This window comes from Vipera ursinii (genome assembly GCF_947247035.1).
Source record: "Vipera ursinii genome assembly, chromosome: 2".
Lineage (NCBI taxonomy): Eukaryota > Metazoa > Chordata > Lepidosauria > Squamata > Viperidae > Vipera > Vipera ursinii.
Window position 1 is genome coordinate 274,886,138 of NC_139513.1, and position 18,258 is coordinate 274,904,395.

The 18,258-nt window shown below is 39.1% G+C and overlaps 1 protein-coding gene across 3 annotated transcripts in view; it reads left to right on the forward strand.

Moving 5' to 3' along the window:
- The window catches only part of DAB2 (DAB adaptor protein 2), a 50,461-nt gene extending 32,822 nt beyond the window's left edge, over positions 1 to 17,639 (forward strand). Inside the window, exons 10-15 of one of the 3 annotated variants that reach the window (XM_083356807.1) lie at positions 655 to 1,284; positions 4,412 to 4,568; positions 6,028 to 6,570; positions 13,118 to 13,233; positions 14,437 to 14,514; positions 16,268 to 17,639. In XM_083356807.1, coding sequence (XP_083212933.1) covers positions 655 to 1,284; positions 4,412 to 4,568; positions 6,028 to 6,570; positions 13,118 to 13,233; positions 14,437 to 14,505 — 1,515 coding nt within the window. In that variant the 3' untranslated portion in view covers positions 14,506 to 14,514; positions 16,268 to 17,639. The remainder of the gene's footprint in view (positions 1 to 654; positions 1,285 to 4,411; positions 4,569 to 6,027; positions 6,571 to 13,117; positions 13,234 to 14,436; positions 14,515 to 16,267) is intronic. The other 2 variants (XM_083356808.1, XM_083356809.1) reach the window with 2 other exon arrangements.
- Positions 17,640 to 18,258: the final 619 nt, after the last annotated feature.

The window sequence follows — 18,258 nt, forward strand, 5'->3', positions numbered from 1 at the left end:
TGAATGTGAAAATGCACTCAGCAATCTAAACTCATGTCTCCTTGTTATAAACTGTGGCTGTTTTGTGGTTCAGGCTACAGTCTGTATTTGGAAGAGTCATCGTTTCTTGTTAGAATGAAGGAGAATTTAAAGCCTAGCTAATTGTTATTTTGATTCTAGTTCGTGGTAATTATAAATGATGCCTACTCTGACATTTATTCAATGCTTAAGTCATAGAAAAAAACAAAAAAACTGTTGGTTAAAGAATTACCAAAATGGTTGATATCATGACTGTTTTTATATATTTATGATTTTAATGAAATGTTGTGTGCTGTCCAAAGACACGTTTTGCAAGATGGATGGCTATATAAATGTGATCAATCCATAAATAAAACAGAAGAATAGATGCTTATGTATGCATGTTCCCATCCTGATTGGTTTGGTGTATGTATTATCCATTATAAATCTCAACTCAGATTGAACATCTGGCTGAATAACTTCACAGTGGGATGATAGTTAAAAAGAAAACGAAGAGCAGCAAAATGCCTTTCTGACATAACATGCACATTTTCAAAAAAAAATCCATTTCAAATCTGCTTGCTTATCATTTTTTTAATCAAGAGCTCATGAGACTACTTGCACATGCTAATCTGTCTTCTTTCCCAAACCTAATAGGAGGAGGAGGAAAAAGAGATCCTGTTAGTGGATTTAAACTCTGAGATTGAGGCTCCTCCAACTTCTCTCAAAGGGGAGGACCTTTTCTTGAACGACATCACGCCTTCCCTGCCATTGCCAAAGCTACAACCACCTTTCTTGCCTGAAAACGCTTTTTCTGCAAACCTCAGCTTCTTTCCTACCCCCAGTCCTGACCCTTTCCGTGACGATCCTTTCACGCAAGCTGACCAATTGGCACCCCCTTCCCTTGATTCTTCTTTAAAATCTTCCGGTCAGAAGATGGAGAACAGTGGTGTGAACGGGGACATAGACTACTTTGGGAAAGAGTTTGATCAGATTTCCAACCGGACTAGCAAGCAGGAAATGCCAGCCAGCCAATGGCTGCTCGAACGTAAATCAGCACATTTAGCGGTGAAGACAACTGACGGGGTCCCGGAGAGAGAACAGAATGGTTTCGTGGCCAAATCCCCCTTGAGTGTCTTTGCAGAAATCTCTCCCAAAGGAACGCCTGTGCAGAATGGGTTACGGCTAGACTCTGATAGCAGCCACCAGACAATGCCACAAGATTCCATCACGATTAGCCCACCTCCACAAAGTACAAAGCCAGGAAGAGGAAGAAGGACTGTTCAGGTGAACGTTGGGGCATGTGCAAAATGGTAACATGCATGTTTTCTACTTGGATTAGGTGAAGGAAATTCTCTGCCTCTCTTCCTGAAAGCTTTGCTGGCAAAAAAAAAAAAGCTGATTGCCTTCACTCTATAAATGCTGCAACCACTATGAACTTAACATTTTCTCTGTAGAGTCATTCTTTTCTAACTTTGCTTTCTTTCTCCTAATGCTGCCATATATTTGTATCTTGGGGTAAGTAAGACACTTGAACTAGTAATGCATGCATTAAGCATATTGCTTTGGAAGAAGCACAGTGTTTCCTTTCTTTAGTTCAGGTAGCCAGATCTGGTATGGGAGGTTCAACCTTGTATAGTAGACCCCAAAGGTCTGGAAGTGAGGTCAAGGAAATACCTAAAAAACCTTGGTTTTCTCATATAAACTGAAACCAGGACAGGGTAGCCCTCCTGAATTAGTGCTGTAAGAAGGATGGACTCCAGCCATCCAGTGCTAAGGAGACCCACCTCAACAATAAGCTTGGATTGAAAGATTTTTGAATGTAGTATTTTCATTTTTTTTTTCATAGAAGGCCGTTATGGGGAGGGCAGGTGATTAAACTTAGGAGTATGCATGATATTTGGTTGAATACCATCAATTCAGGCTGCTTTAGACTGATTTGTGCCGTTCTGTGAGGCAAAAGCAGCACATGCAGACACAGGCATATGGATCAGAGATGCAAGGAGCATAAGTGAGGCTCTACAAAAAGTTTCAATCTGCAAAATCGAAACTGTTTTGCCTCATGCCTGATTTTTCTCTGCCCAATTGAAAGCAGGGGTAAGAGACAATAACACCAAAATTAAAACAAAAACCTGTTTGCAAGCGATTTTAAACATTGTTAGTTTCATGTGAATCTACAGTAAACTAAAATAGGAAAGAGGAGATGCAGAATGACCTTCCCTGAATCTGGATACTTGCTTATACCCTCTGCATGTGCCTATCTGAAATTAAGTATAATTGATCTTTGAGGAAGGCACAGCTCTGTGTGCAAACCTACCCAAACTTTATTTATTTAGAAACATATGTTGATTGATTGGCTGATTGGCAGACTGAAGTTAGTTCGTTTTTCCATTCTAATGAATGTGAGGCACTGATTATGCTTTGGAATTTGGACTTAGAGCCAGATCACTCAGCCAAACCTAATACAGCATTCAGGGTTTAACAGGGTTTACTCCCAGTTAAAAGTCTATCTTAAAAATGTAAATTTTAGCGTTAACTACTAAGTGATGAAAAAGCTTGTCCATTGTACTAGACTCTTATCAGTTAAAATAAAGCTGAAATCATGCTGGAGCAAAACATTCTATGCTACAACAAAACATTGCAACGTACAGCCAGCTGAGATACAAAGTTCCATATTTTATCTCCCAGGAAAAAGTCTTATTGGTCAAGTCTGTCACCCTTAGGCTTCTGTTAGATGGTGGACTTGGACAACTGATGAGCTGACTTAAGTTGGCCAAAGGTGCTGCTGAGGTTTATTTCCAGTAGAAGAAAATGTATGAATATGTAGCTCTGGTTTGAACTGTGGACTTCTTGATGGTCTCTGAGCTTGGTTGTTTGCATGTAGACATTTCATTACCCAATTAGGTAACGTCATCAGTGTGAGTAAATATAAGGTTTGCTATCTGTTTATCTTCCTCTGCCAATTTTGGTGGGAGATTAGTTTCCTCCATGGTGGTTCCTTGATTAGAGTATTTTCTGCTTAATGGTATGTCTGGTGTTGATCCCTGCTTATCTGAGTGTTAGCTGCTGGAAGAAAATGTGTTCTAGGTTTTTTGTTTCCTTCTTGGAATTTTTTTTTTATTCTTTGTTTTGGACTGTATGCAGTTTATCTCCTTTTGTCTACTGATGATTGATTTGTCTGAATACCAAGCCAAGAATTCCCTAGTATTTTTCAACTGGCCTTAATCTAAAGCATGGGTGTCCAACCTTATGGCTTGCCTGGATCACACTGAATGAAGAATTGTTTTGGGCCACATATAAAGTGTATAATATAGTTAATGTATATAAATCACATAATAATGTTAAAAGTTTGTGATCTTGTGGGGCTGCATTATTAGCTGTTCATGGATTAGACATGCCTGATCATAAGTGTAACAGTTTGCTAGTTGAGACTGTGCTTGAGACTGTCTATCTGTTCTGAAATTAAGGAATTTTTTCAATAAGAGGTTTATTTCTTTATCAAACGTGGATAACATCTTTCCTATAAGACAGGGGTAGGCAACCTCGGCTCCTTTATGACTCATAAAGAGCCGAGGTTGTCTACCCCTGCTATAAGAGCTGACCCACCAATTTTTCCCTGCAATTTTCCCTGAGAGGTAGGTTGGGCTTAGATTGATTTGGCCAATGAGTTTCTATGGTTGATTGGATCATAGTTTCACTTAGTTTCCCAAATCCTAGTCCCAACGTTTTGCTTACTATCTTACACTGATTAATTATCATTTTATTGCAACGTGGTTTGACTGTTCTGGCACTGGATGTGCAGTAGCATTAATGCTACCATTTAACTAATTCTAATCTTGTTCACTTCTTCAGGAATATATTTAAAATATGCTTCTGAGTTTATATACAAACGTAATTACATTCTCTAGATGTTACTCTTTGGGGGCTGTTTGTTCAGCTTGTGTGCTGCCCAGTGCTTCTGCATTAGAGAGACTGCTTGTCAAAATGACACAAAATTGTACTTTGCAATATAATGCTCTTGGCAGTTGTTACCTCATCATTTACAGGAAATTGCTCTGCAGGCCACAACTGTAAACATTGCAAAGTCTTCTTTTGTTATTTTTTTCAGATATTTAGAAAAGATTTTACCCTATCAAAGGGAATAGGCTTGTATTATAGATCTAAATCTATATATCTGATGTTTCTGAAGCATGCCACCCTATTTAATATGAATTGAAATCATTTGTCTGGGAGCTGATCACTCACATCTTACATTTCTAGTTTGGTTTTGCTGCTGGGATGTCGCAATGTTGCTGAGCAGATTGGGGTGCTGGTAGCATAACACAGGACTGAAGACACTTAACTTCAAATAACGTAAGACTTTCTGTGCAAAAAGCAGCCTTTCCAATGAAGGCTTCCTTTGGTTTCTTTCTAGAATGCAGCCAGTGACTTGTTTGGTCCTGATGTTTTTGCTCCTGGATATTCTGCAACAAGCACTCTGACTACTGCAGGACAGCCTTCTGGTGTACAGACCAACCCACTAGACCTCTTCAAAACCAGTCCTCCTACACCAGCTCCCCTACCTGGACTAGGTTGGTAAAGTTTGTGAGATGTGAACCTAGCTACATATTACCTGACTATATTGAATGAATTGTGCACATATACTTAGTTTACGGTCCATAAAAAGGGGGTTTGCAGGGTAAGCAATGGATTGGTTAATCGTGAGAAAGTATGAGAGTGAAGGTTCATTCTCCGAGCTTGTGGGCTGGTTTCTGAGCGTTTCGTTACCAGGCTAGGTAACATCTTCAGTGGAGTTTAAGGGGAGAGAGAAAGTGAGAAAGTATGTCAAGCAAATCTCAAAGGTGCTTTTTCAAAAGGCAACTTGCCTACTTTTTTCCCTGAGGAAGAAGACAGTGTTTTGCTTCTCATCCAAGAAGCCTTATTGGTTCTGGCAGGAAGGTGGGGGCAATGGAAGGATTAGTTCTGAGAGGATGTGTGTATGTGTGGGGGGGGAAACTGGTTGGAAAGATCATATTTCTTGAAGTCATCTGGTTGTTAGCAGTTGGATGACTGAGAATCTCCACATTTATGTCAAGCAAATCAGTCCTTATGATCGCTTTTGGAAAGGCCTCTGGTAGTGGAGGACACCATTGGATACAACCCTGCAAGAACTAGACCAGAGGTAGGCAACGCAACCTTGGCTTTTTTATGACTCGTGGACTTCAACTGCCAGAATTCCTGAGACAGCCATGCTTGGGGGGGAAAGGGAGAGGTTTCCAAGCTGAGCCATGCTGGCTCAGGAATTCTGGGAGTTGAAGTCCACGAGTGACCGGCCATGTTGCTATGGCTGGCTTTTGGTCTGCCAGTTTGGAGGGAATGCAGCGGGAGGGTTGCAGCTCCCCCACATTTCTGCAAAAGCCTCTTCTTGCTGGTTGCCCCTCCAGGGCAACTCTTCAGCCCTTTTAGGACCCCCCAGCCTTGCGAAACTGGACATGGAAGATGAGAGCCATCCTCCAGACATCCATAATGGCAGCATTGGCAAACCGGAAGCCTCTATTCTATTAACTGTTTTCAATTCATTGAGTTTTTTGTCCTAGCTCTACATACATTGAGAAGTTCAGGTCCTTGACTCCCTAACAATTATATACTGTACTTCCAGGTTAGAGCTTGGGAAAAGTAGTGTTGATTTGTGAGGCTACAGTCCCAAATTTAATAAAGTGACTTTGAAAGTATTCGAAGTAAAATGAGAGAGAATACAAACTGAAAGTAAAATGATACAGCATATTCATACGTGGAATTTTTCAGATTTTTTAAGTCCACATAACAAAGTCACCAGATTTTTACAAAACATTTTACTGCAGGTTAATAATTCCAGCAAACTCTGCTGAGAAAGCCTTCTTGCAAATAGATGGGATAAAAACTGAAGGAAATCTAATAGAGATACATACTGTAGGGAAGAATATAGTCAACATTTATGAAATCATATTGATAATGCTTTTTGAGTTGTCCAGTGATGAGTTTATTTAAATTAGTCATTTTATTCTTCCCCAGGTGGTCTGCCTACATCAGCATCCCCATCACCAGCATGGGGTCCCCAGTCTACGGCTTTCAGTCAGCCACCCCTAGTGTTTCCTGGAACTGCTCTGAACGCTCAGCCAGTGAAATTTGCACCATCCCTTGGTTTTGGTGCTCCTCAACAAGCATCTGGTTGGAGCCAGCCAGCATCTTTGGCAACTCCAGGCCAGACTCCAGCTCCTGATCTCTGGAGTCAATCTGTGTGTGTTTCTCCATCCAATGCATGGGCACAGCCTCCTACTGGTGGGAACCCTTTCCATATCAACATGTTTCCACCTTCTCTGGCATCTCACCCCCCATCTATGCTGTCCTCCATGTCATCTACTAGCCCTCCTCCTCAGTTGCCTCCTAGAACTGCACCACAGAAGGAGTGCAGTGTAAAAAAAGAAAGTGATGCCTTTACTGCTTTGGATCCTCTGGGTGATAAAGAGATAAAAGATGTCAAGGAGATGTTCAAAGACTTCCAACTGACAAAACCACCTGCTGTGCCCGCAAGGAGAGCAGAGCAGCAACCACCAGGTAACACAATAGAGGTTCCTCAAGATGTGGCTGACCACGATAACCTGGAAGCTATCTGGCTGTTGTAATCTTCTGGTCTCATTGAATAACCTTCTAATTCCATATCAGACCTCTTCTTGACCATAGATTTATTGAATGGCCTTGAATAAGCCTTTTATATTAGCTAAGTGACAGGTGCAAAATGTATGGTATGTGGTAGCATATGATACATCTGACTTTACTTATCAATTCAAGTATGTCTGGGGTAGTCAGTACCTAGATAGAGAGCCCTTGAACTCTGTACCAGTATTCCCAATCTTCAATACTCAGAATTCCCCAGTCACTACTTGTAATTCTGAGAGTTGTTGGCCAACAGGTGAGGAAGGGTGTTATATATGCTGTCTTGGGTTGACAACAAATGTGATACAACAATAATCAAATAGATTTCAGCTTTGACTTTGACACTAGGAGATTTGTTAAAGTAAGAAAGAGGCATTGCTGCATTCCTGAGGCAGCAGAAGTCTCTCTTCTTCATCCACAAAACCACCTTCCTTTCTTTAAGGCTACTTCTAGAATTCCTGGCTTGCTAAAGAAAGTCACATTCTTAATATGTCTGGGACTTTTGTCCTTGGCTGTTTATGAAACTGCGTGGTTACAAAAGTGCAACTCTAGCTGCTATAGTGCTTTCATCTGTCTGAAAAAAAGGCACTGAAGATTTTTCACAAACAAAAGTAGAAGTAAGTGGCGTTTAGGGAAGAGAGGGACTAGGAAAGTCAATCGGGAATTTTCTCAAAAGCTTATAATAATAAGCCAGTTCAGGGAAGTCAAAATGAAAGCTGCAGAGTAATTTTCAAAAGCTTATAATAATAAGCCAGTTCAGGAAAGTCAAAATGAAAGCTGCAGAGTAATTTTAATAGGCTGTGAAAATAACCTTGGGAGACAGGAGGAAGAGTCATAGCCAGGGCAATGGTCAGAAAAGTGATAATGGCTGATAAATTTGCGCAGATGGAGGAGAAATTGGAGAAACTGGAGGAGAGAATGGAAGAGAGGATGGAACAGAAGCTCAGCGTGATGAAGGTAGACATTTTGTCTTCAGTGCATAAAGTGGCGGAATGTGTGGAAGAATTAGATGAAAAGATGGATGATTTGGATCAGAGGAATGCTATATTAGAAGTCAAAGTAAGAGAGAATGAAAATGTAAGAGATAAACTGGAGAAGTACTTAAGTTTAGCCCAATTTTACCAGATGCAGTTTGCTGTCAGAATCAGAGGTTTAAAAGAGGATACTAAAGAAGACTTGAAGCAGCTGATCTCTGAGGCTTTTGAAGAAGTATTAAACCTGCCAGCATCTGAAATAAGAGCAGCTATGGATAAAGTGTTTCGGGTGAATTCATGGATTGCCAGACAGAGGAAGTTGCCTAGAGATGTGGTGGTTTATTTTGCAAAAAGAGAGATCAGAGATCAAATTATACAAGCTGCCTATGATGTTAAAGTGGTGATTGCTGAACAAGAAGTTTTGGTTTTAAAAGAAATTCCTCCAAGGATTTTAAGGGGAAGGAAGGATTATACATTCCTCGTGCATGAGCTCAAGCAAAGAGATATAAGGTTCAGATGGGAGATTCCTCAGGGGCTGATGGTGATGCATGAAGGTAAAAGGTACCGGTTGATTACTGTGAAGCAAGCGCGTGATTTTTACAACAATGTCTTAAAAGCAACTCCATTAACGCTCCTGGAAGCTGGGAAAGGATCTGGAGAAGAAGAACAACAAGAGGAGGAAACGGAGGAAAGTGGAGCGGGAGGAGATCAAGTTACAACTTCTTTGGATGATCCTAGAGAGCAAAGAGTGACGCATGCTGCTTTAAAACGGGCAAAGAAAATAATAGAACAAGATCAACAAAAGTCTTCAGTTTCTTCGCAACGTACATACAGTCAAGCTGTGGGAGGAGCACGGCCTAAAGAAGTTAGTCCTATCAAGGCTGTGGTCCATGGGCTTCTGGAGAATATTCATGGCAACTAAATTCTTAACTTGGAATGTTAATGGACTGAATTCACCGCAGAAGAGGAAGAAAGTTTTTCAATATTTAAAGCAATTTAAGATAGACGTTATATGTTTGCAAGAAACGCATATTAGAGTTTTGGATCAAAAGTATTTATTGAACGCGAGACTGGGTACGCATTTTGTTGCCTCTGCAGAGAATAAGAAAAATGGAGTAGTTGTTTATGTTAAAAGTGCTCTAACAGCAGATTTAATTGAAGCAGATAAGCATGGAAGATATGTTATGATTGAGCTGCTGTTAGAAGGTAAAAAGATGCTTCTAGTTGGACTATATGCACCTAACCAACAACAAGCTGATTTTTTTAGCTTACTTCATACAAAGCTTACCCAGTTGGATTATAAATCTTTTATTTTTATGGGAGATTGGAATGGTGTTCTGGATGTACACTTGGATAAAGCTGGAGCTTTTAAGCGTGTTCCAAGCCACGCCAGATTGCCTAAAACTTTTTTTGAATTGAAGGATGATTTGGAATTGCGAGATATCTGGCGTGAGAGGCACCTGCAGGAGAAGGATTATACTTTTTACTCTGACAGACACCAATCTTTCTCAAGGATTGATTTTATTTTGTTGACTAATGACTTCTTTTTGAGAACTAAAAAAGTGAAGATATGTGCAAGAACTATTTCAGACCACAGTCCAGTTTGGTTGGAGATTGATAAGGAGAAAAGAGATAGGCGCTCGTGGCGCCTAAATGAGAACTTGTTTAGAGATCAGAGAAATGTGGAAGAATGTAAACAGCGGATGAAGGATTTTTTCGAGATTAATATGAATAAGGGTACCTCGATGGATATGGTTTGGGATGCTAGTAAGGCCTATATGAGAGGGGTGTTGATATATATGAATAATAGACGTAGACGTGTAATGGAAACTAGAAGGAAAGAACTGGAGAATGAAATAAAGGAAAAAGAAAGGGTTTTGATTTTGAATCCAGGGGACGTGAAGATTAAAGAGGCTATTAGGCTGTTAAGAGGACAATTTGATAAATTAATGGCAGACCAAGTGGCAACCAATCTGCGGTTTGCTAGGCATAATACTTTTTGTAACGCTAATAAACCAGGCAGATGGTTAGCCTATAGACTGAGGAAGAAACAAAGGGCCTCTAACATAGACAAGATTGAATATAAAGGAAGGGTTGTGTTTCAACAGAATCTAATTAAGGATGCTTTTGTGGATTTTTATTCGAAATTATATACCAAAGAGGAAATTGAGGTAAAAGACATTGATAAATATTTGGAGAATGCTAATATTCCGGTCCTTACGCAAGCACAAAGAGAGGGGATTAACCAACTGATCACAGAAGAAGAAATCCTTACAGCAATTAAGGATTTGAAGGTTGATAAGGCGCCCGGTACGGATGGCTTGTCTGCGGCCTTTTATAAAAACTTACAATTTGAGATGATAAAACCGTTAAAGGAACTGTTCCAGACAATCCAGAGGGGGGGGAAAGGTGCCACCGTCTTGGAGAACAGCTTTTATCTCATTGATTCCGAAGGAAGATCAGGATGCTACTCAAGTTAAAAATTACAGACCGATTTCGCTTTTAAATATAGATTATAAGATATTTGCTAAGGTTTTGGCTAATAGACTGATGAGGGTTCTGCAACAGGTGATTCATGGGGATCAAACGGGGTTTATTAGTGGTAGGCAAATGAAAAATAATGTTAGACATATAGTTGATGTGTTAGAGTTTTTGGAAAGACACAACCAGATCTCTGCAGCGCTAATCTTTTTAGATGCTGAAAAGGCTTTTGATCAATTGAATTGGCAATTTCTGTTGAGAATGTTAGATAAAATGGATTTTGGGGAAAATTTCTTGCAGCCGATTAGGGCATTATATCAAAAGCAAACTGCCCGAATCATAGTTAACAATAGCTTGACGGCAGTATGTAATATTGAGAAGGGTACAAGGCAAGGATGTCCGTTATCGCCCTTGCTATTTGTATTAACTTTAGAGATATTATTGAACAAGATTCGGAATTCGGAAAAAATTAAGGGGATACAAGTTGGAGATCAAGACTATAGATTGAGAGCATTTGCAGATGATCTGGTTGTTACAGTGACCCAGCCAGAGAATTCTGTTGTGGACCTGATAGAGATAATAACACAATATGGGAAGGTTTCTGGATTTAAAGTAAATATACAGAAAACTAAAATTTTGGCTAGAAACATGACAGTTTCACAGAAGGCCTTCTTGGAAGGATTAACTGGATTTGAGATTGTTAAAAGGGTTAAATATTTGGGGGTAATTTTGTCGCCCTCGAATACAAAGCTATATAAAAATAATTACGAAAAATTGTGGGGGAAAATTCAAAAAGAATTGGAGAGTTGGCAAAAATTGCAATTGACTTTGTTGGGACGGATTGCAGCAGTGAAAATGAATGTCCTGCCCAAATTTTTATTTTTATTTCAAATGATACCGATTCTTAAGAAAGATTCTAACTTGGAGGAATGGCAGCGTGGTATCAATAAATTTGTGTGGGCAGGGAAAAAGCCACGAGTTAAACTTAAGATTATGCAGGATATTCGTGAGAGAGGTGGCCTTAAATTGCCTAATTTTAAATTATATTATGAAGCTGCTGCATTAGTAGGAATAAGTGATTGGATTAATTTGACGCAATCGAGGTTATTAAATCTTGAGGGCCATGATTTGTTGTTTGGCTGGCATGCATATTTGTTGTATGATAAGAAGGTAGGTACCGTGTTTAGGACGCATATTCTAAGACAGGCATTGCTGAGAGTTTGGAAGAAGTATAGACATAAGCTAAGTTGTAAGATACCATTGTGGGCAATTCCAAAACACGCAATAGAAAATATACATGCTGGTTTCAAACACGATGAGACTACCTACAAGGAAATTTTAAGTTTAGAAAGGAATGTTTGGTGTTTGAAATCATATAGCTTCTTGCGAGAAGAGAAGGTTGTACAAACATGGTTTCAATATACTCAGCTACGGGCCAGGTGGAAAGAAGACCAGAAAATTGGATTTGCAACGATTGATGAAAATTTGATAAAGCAAATTAGAAATCAGGGACCTGCACACATTAAACGGATATATCTTGCACTGATTGAGATTGATTCAGAAACAGAGCTTGTTAAGGACTGTATGATAAAATGGGCCCAAAATATCCAGGAAGTTATTACTATGGACATGTGGGAGAAGATTTGGGTGAGGAATGTGAAATTTACTCAAGCTCAAAATTTAAGAGAGAATTTTTATAAGATGTTTTATAGATGGCATTTAGATCCTAAAAAACTTGCAAGTATGTACCCGAATTATCAGCCTAAGTGTTGGAGGTGCGGGGCTGAAGATGCAACATATTTTCACATATGGTGGACATGTAAAAAGGTTAAGGCCTTTTGGATTAAAATCTGGTGGAATATACAGAAGATTTTTAAAAGAAGGATAAAGTTTTGTCCGCAATTTTTTTTGTTGGGAATAATTGTTGATGCTACAGTGGTGGACTCTAAGTTGATGCTGAATTTAATTACGGCAGCAAGACTTTTGATAGGACAATATTGGAAGAAAGAGGAGCTGCCGACTATAGAAGAATGGACTTTAAAGGTTTCCGACCTGGCAGAGATGGCGAAGATATCGGCTTATTTGAAAGATCACTCGCAAGAACGTTATATTATGGAATGGAGAAAGTGGATTGAGTTTATCCAGAATAAGTATAGGGTTAAGAAGTTTTATCTAGCATTTGAATAAGTCTTCTTTCGTGTTTTTTCTTTTCTTTTCCAATTTTCTTTTTTATATATATTTAATAATGTTAAGTTTTGTTTGTTCTTATACAAGTTAGAGGGTGATGGATTTTAGAATTTATGGTTGTTAGTATATGGTTGCTTATGATTGTTTTTATATATATATACCTTGTATTTAGCTCTGGGAAGTCCGGGGGGGGGAGGAGGGTGGGGGGGAGGTACGGGGAGGGAAGAGGGAGGGGGGAAGGGGGGAGGCAAGGGAGGGAAGAGGGAGGGGGGAGCTGGGGAGGGGAGGGTCGGGGGGGATGGGGGTTTTTAATGGAAAATTGTATTGTAAAACTTTTCAATAAAAAAAAAAAAAGAAAAGTGATATCCCAGCCCATAAAAAGAATGGGAGTGGAGAAAGCATGTCAGAAGAGACCATCCCTAGTTCTCTAAGTAAAGACAAGGGAGGGGAGAAGTTCTAACCTTACAATAAAGATAGTGTTGACGCTCATTCGTGTCTGGACTACTCACAATAAAAGAAAACAACTAAGTCCCTGAATCCAATGCTGATTTGTGTTGGTTGCATGGAATCTGGTGATCATGTATGTACAGTATGTGGTGTTGGTTGCTTAGTTAGCCTTGACATGAAGTTTGCAGAAAGACATTATGTATTGTTCTAATGGAGGTATCCTCAATTTGGGTGCTGCTTCCTGTGAAGTTCATGTTTGATGCCAAACATTTCCTTCTTTGCTATAGAACAAACTTCTTGGCAAACTTTTTATAATGTAATTTGGATATTTTAAAAAAGTGTTCCTTTGTTCAACACAGGGCCTCCAAAGCCAGTTCTGAGACAAAATGCTGCGCTGCTTATTTCCAAGCCTGCTGAAGACCGCTTTGAAAATCCTTTCAAGATAGATCGTTTTGCTGCTCCCTCCCAAGGTTTAGTAAGTATCTGTAGTCCATTTTACATGAAGTGACTGATAACATAACTTAACTGTGGGCTAAGAAAAAAACAACAGGTGAACATAGAAACTTTGTGCTCAAATAAATAGACTGTATTATGGCTTAACTCAGTGGTCCAGTTCACACAAATATTAAGACAATGGCTGGATTGCCATAAAATGTTAAGCCACAAAATCCATGTTAGCCTGGTTTAGAATGTTGTGTGAAAAGACAAACAAAAATTTTACATATAGTTATGATCCAGTGTTTTCTTTCAAGCTGAAAGCAAGTGGGCTCCTATAAGCTATTAAATTGAATAACAAAGCTGTGGCTTCTAATTGTGAGGAGCAGGAATGGGGAGTTCCCAGTAAAGTAGAAAAACTTTTATCTGGATGTTCTTCTTAGTACTTTAAAAAAAAGGTTCTCAATCACAGTGGAGACACTTTATGGAGAGAGGATCTCCTTTCAATGGCCTAAGAGACTTTAAGGTTAATCAAATTTGGTCCAGCACATTTTTGAAGCCAGATTTAGTTACTTAATAAAACGTAACATTTCTCTGTGTCAACTAGTCTTGTAGGAGAAACTCTGTAGCTGATTGATGGATGGAAAAAAATAGAACTCATACTTACAGTTAATATCTAATAGGCTGATAATACTGGAAAATGCTACGGATACTTTTAATGAGACATCTAAATATCTATGGGTTAGGAAAGACCTCTTGGTTGTTGTTTTTCCCCCTAAAATGATAGTTTTAGATACATGTACTGTATAATTCTCAAACTACCTTTGATCCACAGCTGGGCTGTATTCAACTGGGCTAGATGTGGGTAGACTATAGAGACTGCCTTGATGCTGAACTATATGACCCATTAAAAGTTTTGGGCCTGAAGAGACCAAGTATTGTGGCAAATATTTTGAAATCCTCCATGGCTTGCAGTTTTTCAAAATGTTGAAATGCCTAAACTGGACTTTCATCTTTGTAAGAAATCTACATCTAGATTTGGCAAAATGTAATTATTATGCTTAATTTTCCCCTGAGAAATATATGCTTATAACATTAGCTGCTAGAACAGTAGTGTTTAGTTTTGCTTCTTTATGTCGAAAAATTCTAAAAATATAGTAGTGCTCGTGTACCTTTGTCTTGGAAAAAAGTTTGCAAAATATATTCAAATCATGATGAAAGTTTTCTTTTCCCTTTTCTCCAGATTACAGCTCAACAACAGCAATTGTCTTCTGCTCCTTGCAATGATCCTTTCGGAAATCCATTTGCATAAATTAGGTTGGTAAGTGATACTTAATGTAGTTATTATTCGCATATGATTAGAACATGACAGAAAAGAAGTAAACATATACACATAATCCACATAACTACACAAAACATTTATGGAGATATGGCAGTAGCCTCATAACGGGATGTCCAGTTCATCTATCCAGGTGCTTGCCTCTGGCATTGCTTCATGCAGCTATTCTAGGAAACCAGAGAATGCATGTCATGGGCAATCTGGCACAATATGGTTAATTGTTTGCATGTCAGCACCACAATCGCTACAAGGGCAATCTTTCCATTCCCACTGATACATGGCAGATGCATTTCTTCCAGTATCATACCTAATTTTGTTCAATTTCATCCAGACAGAGGGAGGCAGTTTAAAACTAGGTGGCTCAATTGAGGGATTACTAATAGGTCACAAGAAGGTACCTTCTTGGACCATTCCTCTCTCCTGGGTAGATGTTAAATGTTTTGCATGCTGGTCAAAGGGATTTCAATCTTGTGATGGACTGTGCATTGTCATGATGAACAGGATGGCCTTGTTCAGCATCCTTGACCACACAGCTAGATGAGAGCTTGTCTTCTAATGCGGTATGATATTGCTAAGTACCAGTAACCAGCGCACAGGAGTGGGATGCAATGACCTATAAAGCCCTACATGGCATGGGTCCAGAGTACCTAAGGGAGCACCTGCGGCCGGCATCAACTTCCCTCCGTCCAGTGCGCTCCCACAGAGAGGGCCTCCTCAGGGTGCCACCGGTCAGGGAATGTCGACTGGTGACCCCCAGGGGGAGGATGTTCTCTGTGGGCGCGCCAGACCTTTGGAACCATTTACCGGTTAAGCTCCGGATGGCTCCCGACCTTCGCTCCTTCCGACGTGATCTAAAAACTTATTTATTCGAACAAGCCGGCCTGGTCTGATGGGTTTGGGATTTTAATTATTGATTTTAACTAATTTATTGTATCGGGCACAATTGTTTAATTGGTTTTAATTTTTGTATTTTGCACTTTTGGTATTTATTGCCCTGTACACCGCCCTGAGTCCTTTGGGAGAAGGGCGGTATATAAATCAAATAAATCAAATAAATAAATAAATGTGCTAGAGATGATATGTGTTGTCTGGCAGAGTTGGACATCAACCATTTGGTCATGGGCCCTGTTAAGCCACATGCTGGCACAATATGCAGTGTGGAATCAACCAAAGCCAGGGTTGTCATTCATAGGGTGTTAGCAACAGCACCCCAAGGCATCCCAGCTTTAATGTACTTAATGTATTTTATTAACATATTTAATTTAAATTGATGCATTTAATTTACCTAATGTAGTGGTAATCCTATTTAACTTGGCTTTTGAAAAAACCTATCTGAACTCAACAGTCGCAACATTTTAAGGCCTGATATACCAACAAGGGCTTTTGCCTGATGGCAGGAAGAGCCTTTTTAAATTGAAACAATTAAAAATAACTAAAATCTTGTGCAGTCTTGTAAGAATATAGTTCTCTTACATAAGATTTCTAAATTTCAGTGTTCTCATTTGAAAATTTATGAGATCTTTTTTGTGAGATTTGCCAATTTCACATGACTTCTATATCTTATTTAATTATAGATGTTGCAAGTGTTATTTTGGGATACAGTTCTGATATCCAGACATTCATAGGCATTCTATTGTCAACCCTGTTCTAAAGTACTCCACAGTTAAAAGAAAAGAAAAAATACTTGTATATACATCCAGGTAATCACCTTTTTAATGAAATTTCTTTCCCACAGCCCACCAAATGTGAAAAGAAAACAGGTGTTATGGAATGCAGCTGTGAGATGCCCACAGCCAGTCTTTCATTTCTCTCCACCACAAGTGGGAGTTATTGGCAAAACTATAACTGGATTGTTGGATCAAACAGATACAAGGAACAACTGGACACTGAGCTTGCTGTCTTCAGTCTGCATCACCTGCCTCATTCTTCAACTTTTGGATTCATTCAAGTTAAGATCTTGGAACTCCTTAAGCCAAGGAAACAATTAGCTTGAGACCAAACTGGAACCGGTGGTTATTTTCAGCCCGTGTGGATGGAAGAAAACACTCTTTGGTATCTCTTAGGCCCCCACTTTCCGTTTTCATCAATGCTTAGAAGCACTAAAAATGAAAAATGAAAGAAATATTAATGGTTCTTTATGGTGAAAGACACACAGTTTTGTACTCACTTATGCACAAGGATGGCAGCAGCATTGAATTGCCAAGAACATAAAATAGTCAAGTGTATTGTAGTTTTCCTACCAATATTATTACAATTTTAAAAAAAACCCTTCTAGCACTCTATTTACTGTCCACCCAAATGTCAAGGTGAAAGAATATTTAAATTATGAAATGGGCAAATACTGTGTTACTCCTAACTGGTGAGTTCTAAAAATGCAATTGCTAGCTCTAAAGTATGCAAATCGAAACATCTTTGATAGCATCTTGTCCAGAATAACAAATTTCCTAGAATATATTTTGTTATGGATTAGTCTCTGGCAAGATTCTCGATTTTGGAATCAGTGCTGGAAAAAAAGGTAGATACAAAAATGGATAAGTGGGGTTTAAGATAAGTTATTAAACTGGAAAGCAATTGTACTTCGAACAACTAGTCTGAGCAAAATGTTATTCATGTCTATTAATTATGACATGACTAGAGGCTGATGATTCACTCTTTAAATGTATTAATAAGTTTGGCAAAGCTATTGTTAACAGCCAGATGTCTCTCCAGTACAGCAGTTACCAATATAAACTTGAAACAGTATCCATGTTTAAATGTTTAGGTGAACACAACATGGTGATCTACTTCCTAATAAAAATACCAAGTCTCCAGTGATCCGTTCAGCTCTGTATAATACTCTATTGCACATTCCTGTAATACAAAGCTCTCCATATATGTGTTTGTCTCAGACTGAAAATACAGAAACTTCTTCTGGACTGTGTTACAATGTACAAAGTACTCTGGTGTTCTGGCAATTAATTGTAACTTCATTTCAATTTGGCACTCAGAGGAAATGTTTGATGATTAAATATTTTCTTTACTTGTGTATGGAAGAACGCCTGATGGACTAATTTCAGTTTAGTGATTAGATGGACTCATATTAAGTAGAACAATTTAATGAAACCAGGATTTTTAATTTCTCTAAAATATAAGCAGTAACTGAATGCCAGTGGATGGTGCTATTGATCCAGTGGGTTGGTATGTAACTTGAGATTTTGTATTATGATTATGAATTAACAATACAAAATAACCAAACAGTTGAAAATGAGGGTATCCCTGTTGAGTGCGTATAGCTGTTGATTCTGTTCTTTTACCAACTAAGCATCTAAGTAGTGTCTAAATGATATGGCTTTTTCATTGAAAGGTTTCTTCACCTTATATGCTAGCATCAGTGTAGAAGCCCATTGTAATGGAATGTGCACCTGCAGCAGCAGAGATGGAGGCAGTGGTGGGATTCAGCCAGTTTGCACCATTTTGGCAGAACCAGTAGCTAATTTGTTTGTTACCCAGGCCCAGAATAGACTTCCGAAAGTGGCATCCACACAGAGAACCGGTTGTTCACATATTTTAATCCCGTCAGTGGATGGAGGGTTTGGTTAACTCAGAGTTTTCCCAGCAAGAGATCCAGTTCAAGACACCACATAGTCCTGAGCTGGATAGGAGAAGGAAGAGGTTGGCAAGATTGATGTCACGCCCAAGTCCAAAAATGAGACAGAGATCCAAACAAGTCCAATCCTTTATTTGGAA